The following is a 15,687-nucleotide window of genomic DNA, read 5'->3' as shown; positions in this document are numbered from 1 at the left end:
ATATGCTGAATGGGTGTCACAGATTGCTCATGAATGTTTTTAATGAGGTGAAGTGTTGATATTGGTACATTTAAGAAAATAGAAGGTAGACACATAGAACTATCAAGAGACTGCAAGTGAAGAAGTGACAGCATTTTTCCCAGTGTGGGTTAAGAAGAACTTCACTGGAGACCAGAGTTTCAGGTGGGCTCAGGAATGGGTAGAAAGGGGAGATCAGAGGAGAGGGCACTCCTGGCCAGTGGAACAGGGTGAGCAAAAGGATGGAGAGAAGATCTAGGCATGCAAGAAAATCAGCAAAGATCACCTTGAGCTCAACTTCAACATCAAATAGCTGCAAGATCAAACTCCTTGGGAAAGACACAAGGGAACTTTGGCTTCAATCTCAAATATTTACTGAGGATCTACTGTATACAGGACATTGTTCTAAGCACTGACTATAGCGTCACAAACATGACCAACACAATCTTTATTCTTGCATTACTTAGGACACATCCTTTCTAGTGATTTCTTTAAGTTTCTGTAGTGGTTGTGTTTTGTTTTACTAGTGTTTACAATTAAATCAATGTATTAATTATAAAATATTACATTGAAATGGTTTAAGTAACCAGTAAATAAGAGGACAGAAAGAAATGTGAAAGTCTCTTGTACATCCCACACCCATCTACCACCAGTCCATCTTCACTGAGACACCATTTGGGAACAGGGTGTTGTATATCTTTCCAAAACTCTGTGCATAGTACATGCATCCCTAGAATAAGCCTGGATTTCTGTACCTTGCTTTACTCATTTGAAGTTTCACTTAGTGACCCTTCTATGTCAAGGCATAGCAGGGCACTTCATTCTTTTAAAGAGTTGCATAGTGTTCTGTTGCACAGATGCTTCATAATTTATTTTATCTTTGCTGTTCTCTAGAGTGTTTGCCCTCTGGGTACATCTACAAGTGTAGCTATAGGATAAATTCCTGATGGCAGGAATAGAATGTGTATTTTCACTTGTATAAAAGTTGTCACTAAGCTTCCAAAGAGATTAGACCAGTTAACTCTGGAGGAAGTAAAATATCCTACCAACAAAGAGATACATCGTCACATAGATATAGAAAGAAAAGTGATTTATTAGTGAGTGAGCACAAGAGTGCATGCATAGACATCGACTGTAAGAGATTTCAATGGAATCAGGATGAAATTTCACACAATCTACTCAGCAAAGGAAAAGAAAAGGCAATGGAACTTACCTACTCAAGAGACAGAGAACTGCATAACAAGAGAACTGCATAACATAGGCTCCTAGGTTAGCACCAAGGGCAGGTGTTTACCTCTCAAGGGGGCTCCAGGCCCTCAACCCTAAAGACATCTCTGTTATGTACACCAGACTAGGTTTACTTAGACCAAGGAGAAAATGCAAATGGTTACATTCCAAGAGGTTAGAGCAAGGTTCAGGATCAGGAGGTTTTCAAGGACTCCAGACAGTTTTTAGAAACAAAGAGAAGGCCGGCGCCGCAGCTCACTAGGCTAATCCTCTGCCTTGTGGCGCCGGCACACCGGGTTCTAGTCCCGGTTGGGGCGCCAGATTCTGTCCCGGTTGCCTTTCTTCCAGGCCAGCTCTCTGCTGTGGCCAGGGAGTGCAGTGGAGGATGGCCCAAGTGCTTGGGCCCTGCACCTCATGGGAGACCAGGAGAAGCACCTGGCTCCTGGCTTCAGATCAGCAGCGCACCGGCCACAGCAGCCATTGGAGGGTGAACCAACGGCAAAAAGGAAGACCTTTCTCTCTGTCTCTCTCTCTCACTGTCCACTCTGCCTGTCAAAAAAAATAAATAAATAAAAAGAAAAAAGAAAAGAAACAAAGAGAATGCTACTAACTCTTTTCTCTTTATAAGCAAAGAATGTTCTTTTTAAAAAAGAAAAGTTTATTGTTACAGTAACACCCTAGATTCCCCCACCAACAGTGGGACTGACTGCCTGTTGATAGTAGTGATTGGTGGTGGTGGCAGTGGCAGTGACAGTACTGTGGAGGTTTTTTTTTTATTTATTTGTTTGGTTAGTTTAAAAGCTCAGATACAATGTGAGGATGAGTTGAAATGCCTTGAGAAACTTTCTTCTACCAGTTACTCTCTGCAACTGACATGTGTTCCATCTATCAATAATAAACCTACTGAGAATCTTCCTAGGAGCAAGTGCAGAGCTGGACCAGGAGGGGAACACCCAAATAGGCAGAGGGGCTCCGGTTCCTGGAAGAATGCCCTGGAACAGAGGAGACGGAGGGAAATTTCTGCTGAGGAAGGGAAAGGGGTTTGCAGAAGAGCTAAATGAAAGCCAGTCCTCCAAAAATTAGGAACATGTCTTCAGCTCAAAGTGTTGCTTTGAAAATTTTCAAACCTATAGAAGAGCAGAATGGCTAACACTTGTATAAACGCTCAACTAGATCAGCCAAGTGTCAATATTTTGTGCCACCTGATGCTGTCTCTATCAACTATGAGAAAGCACGTGAACAGTATGACCTTTGACCTACACGTCCTCTAGTGTCTTTCCTCTACTTACCACTGTGCCATCATCACAGCCAAGAGAGTCTGTGTTAACTCAGTCATATCATCTAATACTCATATGCAGGACTTCAATCAGTCCTGCCTATGTACCTCCTGAAGCCCCTCAGACACCATCCATATTTTAATTTCCCCTCTTGTCCAAAAAGATCTTCTGTAGCTGTTGTGTTGTGTGTTGTTTGGGGATCAAGACTCCAATGGAGAGTCACACAATACATAATGTATTATGGTTATGTCTACTTATAAATCTAGAACATGACTCTTTACAGGGTGATCCTGGACAGTCGTTACAAATGCACAACCTCAGGCCCATGCAAGGTCAGCATTTTAGCAAGCTCCCAGGTGACCTGCATGCACACTGAGGTCTGAGAAGCACTGTTCTTGTCATCCCTCCTGCCCTTTGTGGTTTGTTTTGCATGGCCTTGACTCTTCAAAGGGTCCAGGCCAATTCTGTGATAGGAGCTTGTGTTCTGGATTTTTTTAGTGTTTACTCATTATTATATTCAGATGAAAATCTTGGGCAACAGTGCAGAGGTAATGTAGCATACTTACTGTGGTACAGCTAGAAGTATATGACAGATCGTGTCATTTTCTGTGGATGATATGTGTAGTCAATTAAGGCGGTGACTGGCTACTTCTCTTTTCTTTCTTATTAATAAGTACTCTATGGAGTAATACCCAAAGTCATAAATATCCTTCACCTTAGCGGCTCTGGCATTTCTTGATCCCTGTTTGAATGCACTGGGATTGAGGAAGAACTGCCTTGTTCTATAACTCCTTCTGCATTCATTAACTGATGTTCTTCTGCTGAGATCACTCCAGGCAAAAGTGAGGTATGGTGTTCTGGGTGAGGCAAAAGAGTGAGTAGACACTCAGCCCAGAGGAAGGCAAGCCCAGCTGTGAGGAGAGGAGGGTTGGAGTCAGAACAGAAGGTGCTCCACACCAGACAAGGCAACAGCAGGAAGCAGGACTAGATGCAGTGCTAGAAGAGGCTGACAGGATGGGACACAACCCCTATCCTCAGACCAGGCAAATTCCCCACACCCATAAGTGAGCCCAGACCCACAATCACCCTCCTTGGACCTCAGGTACTCTGGTTGCCTATGGAGTAATGTTGTTAAGCCATTGCTTAAATGTCATCTAAGATGCCAGAGACATTGGCATCACCTGGAAAGTTATTAGGACGCAAACTCTCAGGGGCTCTCTCAGACTGAGACAGTTATCTGCATTTTTACAAGATCTCCAGGAGATATGAAGTCCTTTAAACAGAAGCAGCAGTGATTTAAGCATCTCTGGTCTAACATCCCCTTTCATAAACCATGCCAAATCCGGTGCTCCCAATTTAAAAAAAAAAAAGAATTTGCCTTATCCCATGGATTTCCTATGCCCTCCATTCACTGTCCCATTGAGTCTCAGAAGAATTTGCTGCCCAGTTTCATCCTGCCCTAATCTGGAGTGGTGCCATAGCCAGTCAACAAAGAGTATTGCCTTCACAGTCAACAGACCCAAGTTTGAACCCACCCTCTACTATTCACCACATGTGGACCATCTGTTAGGTCACTTCTCTAAGTCTTAGTCTACCCCTAATTCTTGAGGTTAACTTAAAGGCCAAATCAGATAATGCATATAAAACATTTACCTTTAGGAGTAACCCTCAATTAACTATTTAATCATGCTAGCTTGAAAATAAGAGAAGTCTCCATGGACCACAAACAAAAAAATGGAAAATGGAATTCCCCCTGGAATATTGTAAACATCATTTGCCTTTGTTTATTTCAATCCAGAGAGAGCATTTTGTGTCAAAAGAATCCTTGGGTGCTAATTGCACCTACCCCTCCTTGCTCTACTCTCTGTACATCACTCCTCTGTGAAAGCTTTTCAAGGTATTCGGACAAATTAATCACATCATGAGGATCAAGACAATCCCTAAAATAACTCACTCAACTTTATATACAATATCCTACTTATGCCACAACTACTCAGTGGAAGAAAGGATTATTGCCCCTCTAATCTCAGTGATAAAAAGAGGAGAGAAAAATAGTTCTATGCAGAAAAGATTGTTGGGATGTGGATCATTTCACCTGAGGATAAAAAGATCAAAGATGTCCATTCCTTGCTCCATACCCAAAGAGAATTTCAGTATTTTTGGAGATGCCCATCAGATATCCACAAGGGCTAAAAAAAGAGAGAATACAATTATGAAATGCAGTTTAATAACCATGGAGGAGAAGGAGTTTCCTGAGCTCTTCCATGGAACTGAGGATGACAACCAGGGATGGTCCATTTGTTTGTGTCTAGGTCAAACCTAGGTACTACCTTACTCAAAGCCAAGTCTCTGAGCAAGATAAGCCACATTTCCCCAACCAGTATCCATATATGTAGGCAAAAAGTGAGGGAGAATTTAGGACAGGGGGATACCTTGCCAAAAAAAAGAGTTGATGGACAATATCAACAATAACCTGTTTGGGCAAATGTTAACAGTCATCATCTCTCAGACCTGCTTATCCATCCCCCAAAGCACAGCCTGCTTATGGGAGAGGAACAAGAGAGGAAAGATCTTTCCTAGTCTTGGATTCTGAAGCCAGCATCAGTCTTGGGACTGTGGAAAGTGAGCCAGAGAACATTAGTCCAGGATCTGCCAATGACTCATGAGTGTCTGGGCTTCCTCCCCTTTAAAATTAGCTTGATGGACTGAAAGATGTACAGTTGACTAATCATGTCTACCATGGGTAGCCAAAAGAAGCTAAAGACACCCCAGCCCAAGAGCTCTTCAAAATAGGAATAGTCATACTCTGTCCTGGCTTCCCTGGGCCCTGATGGGAGTTTGGGCAACTGAGATGCTTTGCTTTTGACCTGTCTTGTCTGAAGTTAGGAAAGCAGAAAGCATTCAAATGACAGAGAGAGGAGATACCTTCCCTGACTCCCATATAAATTAGGCCCTCATCCCTGTACTACCTCTTACAGCCTTGCTACATCACCTGGGAGCTTGTCAGAAGTACAGAATTTCTGTTTGAATCAAAATTTGCATTTTAACAAGCTCCCTACATGATTCATAGATACTTTAAAGTTTGAGAAAAGCCTTTCTCAAAGCGCTCTGATTCTTCCCCTTCCAGAGATTCCACCGCAACTTGAAGTTCTATATATTTATTTGGGTTTTTTAAATGATTGTTATAGTGGCTAAAACATAAAATCCATAAGATGTTTTCCAGTGCCTAAGCACTTGCCACAGGTGCTCATCCAACACGTGCAAAATGAGCTGGTCTTTGCCCTTGTTGTCCCTGAGGTGGCTCCACGGTTCTGCTATTCTCCAATTCTCAGTCTCTGGATACAGCACTGGGCAGCTGATGAAATCAATGATCTTTGTTCATCATTTAAATGTAAATGTTTTTCTTTGTGCAATTGCATGTCACACTAATCGACTGTCATGCTTGGCAGTAAATTGGGTGTTTATTAAATTTTGAAATGCCAGTTGCTGTCTCACAGAGGCAACACAAAGGGGAATTTTGTGATGTCAGGTTTTCCTGGGAACTGCATGTGTAATTGAGAGACCGCCATGTACAGCATTGTCGGGTTATAAGCTTTCAACTAAAGCAGTGCAAGCATAGCCTATGAAAACAGAGAGAAAAGGACCTTCCAGACCAAGACTGTCCTCCCTTTATCTGAAAACCTGAGTCCCAAATGTTTCAACGGATGTCCCCCATCTCCAAATCAGCACCGGGACTGATAAGTGCCAGTGCAGGGCTTTGCTTTCAGAAGTCTCATGAACTTGCTGCCACCTGCTCCAGCCAGAGAGGGGCTCCACGTATCAGAAACAAGCTGTCAGTGGAATGTAGAGTGGAGCTCCTGAAGACAGGGCAGAGTCAAAGGGTAATGGGCCCTGAGGGCTGCATAGAGCGCTGGAGAAGTAAGTGTGGACAGCTGCTATGTTGTTGCTTGGGCAGATGTTTGAAAGTGGGTTTTTGTCCATGTAATGTTCACACTTCCTTAGACATTTGTTAACATTTCAATTCAATATGCTACATGAGGGATGGGTATTTGCCTTAATGGTTAAGACACCAGTTGGTATGTCTACATGCCATATCCAGGTGCTTGGTTTTAAGTCCTGGCTCCACTCCCGATTCCAGCTTCCTGCCAACATGCACCCTGGAAGGCAGCAGTGATGGCTCAAGTAGTTGGGTTCCTGCAACCTGTATGAGAAACCTAGATTGAATTCCTGGCTCCTGGCTGTAGTGTAGTCCCAGCCTTGCCATTGCAGGCATTAGGGAGTTAACCAATAGTTGGAAGATTTGTTTCTGTCTCCCAAAAAAAGTAATTGCTTTAAAATAAGATGAATAAGATACTTTGTTTCTCACTGCCAGGACAGTCTCTGTGGGTCTCCATGGCTGACATGGGAGAAAAGGGAGGAGTTAGGGTAGGGAAGCCAGTATTTGAAGAATTTATTAGGGGAGAACTCAGTCCCTTTGCTTCTGTTGACTGCTTGCTCAGAGAACCTGTATGTCTCTTTAATCCTTTTCAATTCCCCAGCTGAGACTCCATCCTTCAAAAGACAGTCTGTTTCTGTCCACCTATTATTATTTGTGTAAATATTTGTGTATATGTGTGTGTGTATATATTCATATATATGTGTATATATGTATGTATATGTTCCCTAAATAATATACGAGAGGTCTTCAAAAACTTCATAGAAAATGCATATTATAAAAATAACTATGCAAACATTTTTGCACACAAAATAAACTTATCTTTTAATTCCATTTCCCACAAACTTTTTTACCTTGTGTAATGTGTATAAATATATAATATTTATATTTATGTTGCATAGTTATAAATTTGTGTATTCAAATTTATTCAAATATAAACTTGCAATAAATTCATGAAGGCAGAAATTCAGTTTATTTATGGTATCTGCACAGTACTTGATGTATAAATACTCAATTAATTCAGAATTTCCAATGACAGGAAAGAGTAAAATGTGCCTTCATCAGGTATGTACACAGATGAATCAAACATGGAAAAAAAAACCACATATACCTACATATTACACTGGATTGTTCTTATGTTGTCTGAAGATGGAAAGACATAATACAAATCAATTTTAAAAATGCCACAAACTGGTAACTAAGAGTCTCAGCTCTGGTCCCTGAGCTATTGTAAGCTTGTTGTGTAAGCCCTGGGCAAGTCTTTTTATCCCACTCAAAGCCATGGTTCTTGCCTGACAAATGTGGATAATAAACCTTGTTTTGTGTTACCAAGAAGCAAGTAGTGAAGCAAGTGAGTAGGAAGCCCCCTAGGAACTAAGTCAGTGAGATAACTTTTACAATGAAAGTCAGATGGGGGATGAATTCCAAATCACGCAGTACTTTGAGGATAACCTAAACGGAAAAGAAAAAGATGGGTTGTTTCAATTGAGTGTCATCTTCATCATGTTTTTTCTTATTCTCTTCCAGGACTCCATTCCCAACCCACCTGACAACTTCCCCCTTAAAGGAGGTAAGACCTTGGAATTAGGAATAAATATGTTGTGAGTCATCCAGTTAACCTGGTAAGGTGTGGTACCCCATTATCAACCAGAATCACTATAACCTTGTCCAAATGGAAAATGAGTAGGGAGAGATGGGAACTGCTCAGGGCTGGGCTGATGTATCTTGATTCATCTGAGTACGCCCTACCAATACTCTCATCCACACACATCTCCCACCAACATGATGACCAACACATAGTAATCATTAAATAACTGAAAATAGCCAACATGTATAATGAAGTTGAGGACTTGAAAAAACAGACTTCCTTCTCATCCCATACATTTCCAATCACTGAAGTCACTAATTAATACATTGTTCCTACTAGCCCTAAGGGGTGACATACAGACTTCAGCTAACACTGAAGATGACAATTTTGAGATCATCTGATTAATGTTTTTATTCCACAGAGGAGGAAGAGTAAGACCAAGAGAGGGAAAGTGCTGTGTCTTGTCCAAAGCCATACAGAGCGAATCCTAGAACCCAAAGGTCCTCACCTCTAGCCCAGTATCATTTCCAAAAAAGAATATTGACCTCCAGCTCAGTCCTGTAGCCTTTAGAACACTGCACAGCTGGATAACTAGACCGCTCAGAGAAAATAATAAGAGATAAGGACTGGGTTTCATAGACACCAGGGTAGGAACACCAGGACATCCTTGGGACCGGAGGACAGGTGACTAGACACAGCTCCTCACATACACAGCATCACACTTTCAGTTTCCTTCAGGATAGCCTTGGCCATACCTTTCCTAATCTCTGTCATCCAGAGGCTTAGAAAGTGGGGACAAAGAATCCTGACAAGCATTCTAGATCTTTCAGGGCAGACTAATAATCACAGCTTTCTCAACAATATCTCAGTCTCGGCAGGGATTCCCTTAGCGTGCGATCTGAATTCCATAATGACTGTGTAGATAGTTACACTGTGAAAAAGGAGCATGGCAAAATGCAGAGAGAACAGTTTTTTCCATAAAGGACCAGATAGTAAATATTTTAGTTTTGTGAACCATTAACTCTGTTTCAGATAGTCAGCAGTGCTGTGGTAGTGCTATGAGTAGGCATGCCTGCATTTCCATAAAATCGTATGTACAGAATGAGATGGTTGGACCTGATTTGGCCCATGCACCAGAGTTTGCTGACTCTTGCAGTGGAAACAGAACAGACTTTGGAGTGAAGCGTCTGAGTTAAATTGCACCATGCTTCAGATGGAGCTTTACAAAAAACATAGACATTGATTAGATGTAATTTTCCACCTTTCTCCTCCTACAATTCCACCCCTCCACCCCACTGGATCCTCCTACAGGAACTTTTCTTTTCCTGAGAGGGAGAGAGAAGAACTTTATTTTTTTTTATTTGACATATAGAGTTAGACAGTGAGAGAGACAGAAAGAAAGGTCTTCCTTCTGTTGGTTCACCCCCCAAATGGCCGCTACAGCTGGCATTGCACCAATCTGAAGCCAGGAGCCAGGTGCTTCTTCCTGGTCTCCCATGCGGGTGCAGGGGTCCAAGGACTTGGGCCATCCTCCACTGCCTTTCCAGGCCACAGGAAAGAGCTGGACTGGAAGAGGAGCAGCCGGGACAGAGTCCCGCGCCCCAGCTGGGACTAGAACCCCGGGTGCCGGCGCTGCAGGTGGAGGATTAGCCTAGTGAGCTGCGGCGCCGGCCTAGCATGGTTTTTATTAGGCACTGGGACCTCAGCCATTCTGGATCTGTTCTGTTAGAGCACTTCAGGGCTAGGCTGATAAGCACATGGGCTGTAATTAGTCATTCTGTCTCCTTAATATTAAGTTTTTGCCAGTCCAGAGTGCAGTAGAAAAAATAACAAAGTAGCCCTTTGGTCACATGTCCAGTTTTATTTAATATGAGGCATTCTTTCTCTGAATGTATGCCCTTCCTTTAATTTTTGGTGTCAAAATGTTCTTTCCTTACAACCCAAGGTTGATATAAGTGGAAGTTAAGTTGTTTTATTTAGTCGGAGTCATTTTGTTTTAATGATAACAATAGGTAAAGTAAAAAGCTACCCTTTCCATGTTGGTCCCTGCATTTCCATTTCAGGAGGAAATTTCTTTAGTCTATGTATTAGTCACCTTTTCCTTACTATAATGCTATAACTCAGGCAGAATACTTTCTAAAGAAAAGACGTTTGTTTTATCATTTTGGAGGATCAAGTATTTGCATCTGGGGATGGCAGAGCCCTAAGGCAGCAAAGGTCATCACATGGTAAGGGACATAGAACGTGTGTATAGGTCTGTCTGGCCTCTCTCCCTCTTCTTATAAGAACCACCAGGAATCAATCATAGGGCCCTACTCTAACAACCTTATCCAGCTCTAATAAACTGTATCAGGCCATGCCTCTAGAATATAGTTGGATTAAGCTTCTACCATCTTAATGCTTCAGAGTAGGCATTAAATTTCAGCACCAGAAGCCTTGGACTGGAGACACTTAATCATATTCAAACTATAGAAATCAATGAGACCTGATTTCAGAGAACCAAGGATTAGATCACTTATCAGACCACTTCTTACCTGGGCCATGATTGGGACTATCAGAGTACAAACTAATCCAAAACCAACCTCACTTCACAATTCAATGTCTCTAAAGCCAGATTTTTTTAAAAAATTCTAATAATAATCCCCACTGGAGCTCTGAAACTTTTGTTAAAGACCTTTCCATACCTCCTTTCAGTCATCTTAGCCTTGACCCTGTGAGCTTTGAGACTTATCGTCCTATTTTGCACATGACGAGCTGAGTTCCGAGGATCAATGTGACTTGGTTAAGGTCATACAAAGAGTTAAGGGCATAGCAAGCATCAGAATTCTGCAAGATATGGTCCAACCGTGTGATGTCAATGACACTGTGTTTGGTTCCTGGTTTTCTTCATTTAATGCAAGTCTGCCCTTCCTGTAATGCAGCAAACTGCAGGCACTGTACTAGGATGAAGTGGGAAGATTATGCTCTTGGAGCAAGACTGAGACTCCAGAGCAACTTCCACCAGCAAGCTGGGTTTCTTCTTTCTCCCATTAAAAAGCCTACAGCACCCAGTGTTCCAGTGCAATCTCCCACCCAAGTATTAACCAACTAATGCTGCTTAGCTGCTGAGCTCAGACACATTTGGTAAGGGCAGGGCGGGGGTATGACTGCAGACAGCAGGCTGGGTTTCTCTGGGCAGTTTCTCTCTCTTCTCTGGGTCTCATCTGTAACAAAATCACAACATACTGAATGAACTGGAGGAGTCCTTCCAGCTTTGACAACTTATGGGTATAACTCTCTTGTCTAATATAGGAAGAGAGAGAGGGAAAAAAAGTCTAAGAATGGTTTTGAGGCAAATCACCCCTTTTGGAAAAAGCCATAGCAAGACATTTGAGGCTGAGGGGAAATCATTTTGCAGAAACTCCTAGAAGGAAGCCTGTGGTTTGTGCCTAGGGAGAGAGGGATGGAAGTCAGACACTTTCCAAGGAGCCCTGTGCCACCGACTGTTGGGAAGCACCCACTGTCAACAGGAAACCAGCAGCGTGAGAGCCTGGGATATAGCACTGTGTGTAGGCACTAAAGTGACAGCATAGGGTGTGTGAGGCTGCAAGGAAACCACAGAAGAACTGTTGGTAGAATTGCTGAGTCCTAGCAAAAGCCTCACATTCCTGGCCAAAATAGCCCCCAAATGCCACATCATACCCACACCACTGTGCTTAGCACCCAGTGGACAATTCCAGGAGCTTGGGTGTGGCTGTGAACCAGGTGGGGGCCAGGAAGAGAACGTTTTCCCCTACACTTCTGCTCTCATGGTCTGAGCTCACTCATTCATCACAACTCCTACATGAAGCCACCACAAGGATGAAAAGGGACAGCAAAAACGGTCCTTGTCGCCCACCTGGCTGAGCCCCCATCCTTCGGGCATAGGGTCCATCCTGCTGTTTCATATTCAAATGAAATCATCCCACATATCACATGGAACCAAGGAAAGAAAGATAACGAGCAGGATTTAGGGTTCTCCTCATGACTTTTTGTTCCAATTCTGTTTCCAACAAATTCCGAATTTCACCTGTGCTCATAGTCCCAATCAAAGAAGACAGTGTCTTTTACCTTGATGTCCCCAGAGTTCTAACAGCACCTCATCCTTGTGCAGAGCAACATCTGAAGGAGGATTTAGGGTATGTAGAGAAGTTGGAAGGGCAGTGTATGCATCACCATACAGCCAAGCAGACAAGGTAGAACTGAACGTGCAACCCCTCTGGTATGGTAAGGCTTCAGCTATTGTGGCCACTGTGAATTTCTCAGGGACAGTACTCCTCTACCCCATGCACTTGCCCACTTTCTTCCCTCTACGTTTCTTTGTCCTCCTTCTTCCCATTCCCAATCCCCTCACAAACCCTGGAGAAATTCAAACTCTACTGACTTTCAGTTTTGTAGAATGATGAAGGTCCTTGGGGTTCACCCCTCAGCTTTCCCAGTGTGTCCTGGGCCTTGGCATAACAAACACCTTGCCAACCAAATGACATTCCTACTTACACCTAGAAGAATTCTGCAGGGCGTAGTTAAGACAGCTTCCTTATTCTCTTTCATGGCATTGGTATGAGATCTTGGCAGAGTAGGAATGGGAAACACTGATGGGCACATCGGGAGTGTCAAGAACTGGCTGAGTATTTGGAGATCCCCTTGTCAAGGCCCTACAACAAGCCCCCAAGTCCCTATTTCACTTTATTTGTAAGATTGCTTGCTTGGTTGACTGATTGATTGATTTAAAATCAGAGAGGGAGAGAGAGAGCTCTACATTAGCCAGGGTTAGTCCAGCTGCAGCCAGGAGTCAAAAACTCCAACTGAGTCTCCCATGTAGGTGACTGAACTCAAGTACTTGGCCCATTCTCCACTGCCTTTAAGAGGCATTAGTTGGAATCTTGATGAGAAGCACAGAATAGCCAAGATTTGAACCAGCTCTTTAACGTGGGATGCAAGCACCACAAGCACTGGCTTAATCCACTGCACAACACCACCCATCCCTATTAGTCCCATTTTATAGGAAGTGAACAGAGAGGCTTACTGACTCCCTAAGATTTCACAGCTATTAAGGTGTAGGGCAAGACCTCAAATCCAGGATAATCTGCCTTGAAACCTCATGCTTGACCAGGATTGCATTGCACAACACTTAGTCAAACTCATACTGCACTTCCATCAAGTACCCTACTTGCTGTCCAAGTCTAGGAATCCTTCCACCACTCTCGATCACTTTTTCTGCACCTGCTCCTCCCCAGCTGTTTTCTTGCCTCTACAAATATACAAACCATTACCAAGCTGGGTGGAGAGCGCCATTATGAGCAACTGCAAATGTGGCTGTATCTGAGGAGGAGTGGGCGGGGAGCAGGGAAATGGTCCCTAGCAAAGGAACTAGAGGCTGAATTTAAGCCCAAAGGAACATGAGTTTGCAGCGATTCCTTCCCCCACTGGCTCCTGGGGAAGAGATATGTCATTCCTATGACCTCCAAGGTTCAGAGGCTTCTGGAGGCCATACGGAAATAGAAACAGTAGAGAGACCAAATGGGGGTCCTCACTCTTTCAGTGGATTCTCCTTCACCTGAATTCACTCTCCAGGAGAAGATGTGTTATTCAAGATAGAGATCAGGGTTGGAATCTGAAATACCCACATTCCAGGCCTGGGACTTGAAGCAATCTACTTTCCTTCTCAGGGACTTGGGCTTTTTGTTTCTAAAATACAAGAAGCAGGGAAGAGGTAGAGGGTATATCCCTGGGACGAATTTTTCATGAAGTACAAGGTTCCATGAGTCAAACAAGTGTCTTGGGATTTTTTTTTTACAATTTCATCATGCTACATGTACCATTTTCATGTGATTTAGCAGGTTACCTGCTTCAGACCTTCCCATCATAAAAAGAGAATGTGGACATTAAATAAGACCAAGTGGAGATGATTCTCTAGTCTTGCTTAGTGAGTCCACCCCAAGAAACACAAAGCTACCCACTGAAAGTGCTGAAGCGAAACCAAGGAGACTGGCTCCTCCCCACATCCAGCTATCCCTGAAGACCTATGGCCGTGATTCTCATGGTGGCAGCCCTACCAGGACACTGCCTGGTGGCAGAAGAGACAAGAAGGAGGAGCCACAGCTTCCCTCTCTCATACAACCCCTTCCTTTAGGGAGATGGAAAACCAGCAGAGACTTCACTTCTATTAGATGCATTGATCTGAATTTCAAATGTCCAGTTCAACAATTTTGTTTTGTCTCTGCTTTTTCTTCACAGTAAAGGAGACTTCTCTGCTCAGGAGGTAAATTGCTTTTCAGATAGTCACAGGAGCCTATTTGCTTCTCCACTTGATTTAAACACAATCACACAAAACCCATCCTTAAACTCACTATCTTGTTCTTAAGACAGAGCTAACCAGAACCAAGAGTCTCTCTGCAAGAAATATTAGAAAATGAGACACTCAGAGCAAAATAGAACAGGGGCAGGTGAGGCCACTGAGAGTTATAAATTAAAATGCACCTCATCTCCTCATCTCTGTCACCAAGAGGAGTGGGGAGGAGAGAAGAAAAACAAGACAGGGAAGGAGAGGGGAGGGGAGGGGAGGGGAGAAAAGGAGAGAGAAAAGGAAAACCTAGATCACTTAGACACAGGCTGAAATTTGTACATGAGGGGCCAGCACTATGGCTTAGCTGGTGAAGCTACCAGCTGTGGCACTGGCATCCTGTATAGGTGTCAGTTCCAGTTCTGGCTGCTCCACTTCCCATCCAGCTCCCTGCATATGGCCTGAGAAAGCAGTAGAAGATGGCCCTGCACCCATGTGGGAGAGGCAGAAGAAGCTCTGGGCTCCTGCTTCGGCCTGGCCCAGCTCTGGCCATTACAGCCATCTGGGGAATGAACCAGGGGATAGAAGCTTGCACTCTCTCTTGCTCTCTCTCTGTAACTCTGCCTTTCAAATAAATAAATAAATCTTAAAAAAGAAATTTTTTTGACAGGCAGAGTTAGACAGTGAGAGAGAGACAGAGAGAAAGGTCTTCCTTTTGCCATTGGTTCACCCCCAAATGGCTGCTACAGCCAGCTGGGGCGCTGCAGCCGGCGCGCTGCACTAATCTGAAGCCAGGAGCCAGGTGCTTCCTCCTGGTCTCCCATGCAGGTGCAGGGCCCAAGCACTTGGGCCATCCTCTACTGCCTTCCCAGGCCACAGCAAAGAGCTGGACTGGAAGAGGAGCAGCAGGGACAGAATCCGGCACCCCAACCGGGACTAGAACCCAGGGTGCAGGTGCCGCAGACAGAGGATTAGCCAAGTGAGTCGTGGCATCGGCCAAAAAAGAAATTTATACTTGAATTTAGCACATACAAATTTCAAGTTTCTGAATCCAGGGGAAAATCTCAGAGTTCTGCGCCATCCCAATCATTTGGGGAAGGAAGAGAGGAAGGGGGAGAGAAGAAGGGAGAATGATGGTGGAAGAGCAGGCCTGTTCCTTAAACTGGTCTCATTACATATTTCACTCAACTTCTTTGGACACAACATGCATTGATTTGACTTCTCCCTCCCAGCCATGCAGCACAAGCCCTGGGCCAGGGAAGGGAGTGAGCCATTACTTGGGGTACTTCCGGTGGTAGACATAGGCTCATTGTTTTAATCTCCCAGCAACTCTTGAAGTGGG

At 43.7% G+C, this 15,687-nt stretch overlaps 1 protein-coding gene and 1 long non-coding RNA gene across 2 annotated transcripts in view; one reads left to right on the top strand and one right to left on the bottom strand.

The window, feature by feature from the left end:
* The window catches only part of LOC127493231 (uncharacterized), a 287,450-nt gene that overhangs the window by 29,793 nt on the left and 241,970 nt on the right, over positions 1-15,687 (bottom strand). The window lies entirely within an intron of this gene.
* TNFSF8 (TNF superfamily member 8) overlaps positions 1-15,687 on the top strand; it is a 29,246-nt gene that overhangs the window by 1,335 nt on the left and 12,224 nt on the right. The window contains exon 2 of the mRNA XM_002720514.6: positions 7,984-8,026. Coding sequence (XP_002720560.1) covers positions 7,984-8,026 — 43 coding nt within the window. The remainder of the gene's footprint in view (positions 1-7,983; positions 8,027-15,687) is intronic.

Source organism: Oryctolagus cuniculus, chromosome 1 (genome assembly GCF_051225735.1).
Source record: "Oryctolagus cuniculus isolate XC-2025 breed Fujian yellow rabbit chromosome 1, ASM5122573v1, whole genome shotgun sequence".
In the NCBI taxonomy this organism is placed as follows: Eukaryota; Metazoa; Chordata; class Mammalia; order Lagomorpha; family Leporidae; genus Oryctolagus; species Oryctolagus cuniculus.
Note: the sequence above shows the minus strand (reverse complement) of the source record. Positions and strands in the feature narration are given on the sequence as shown.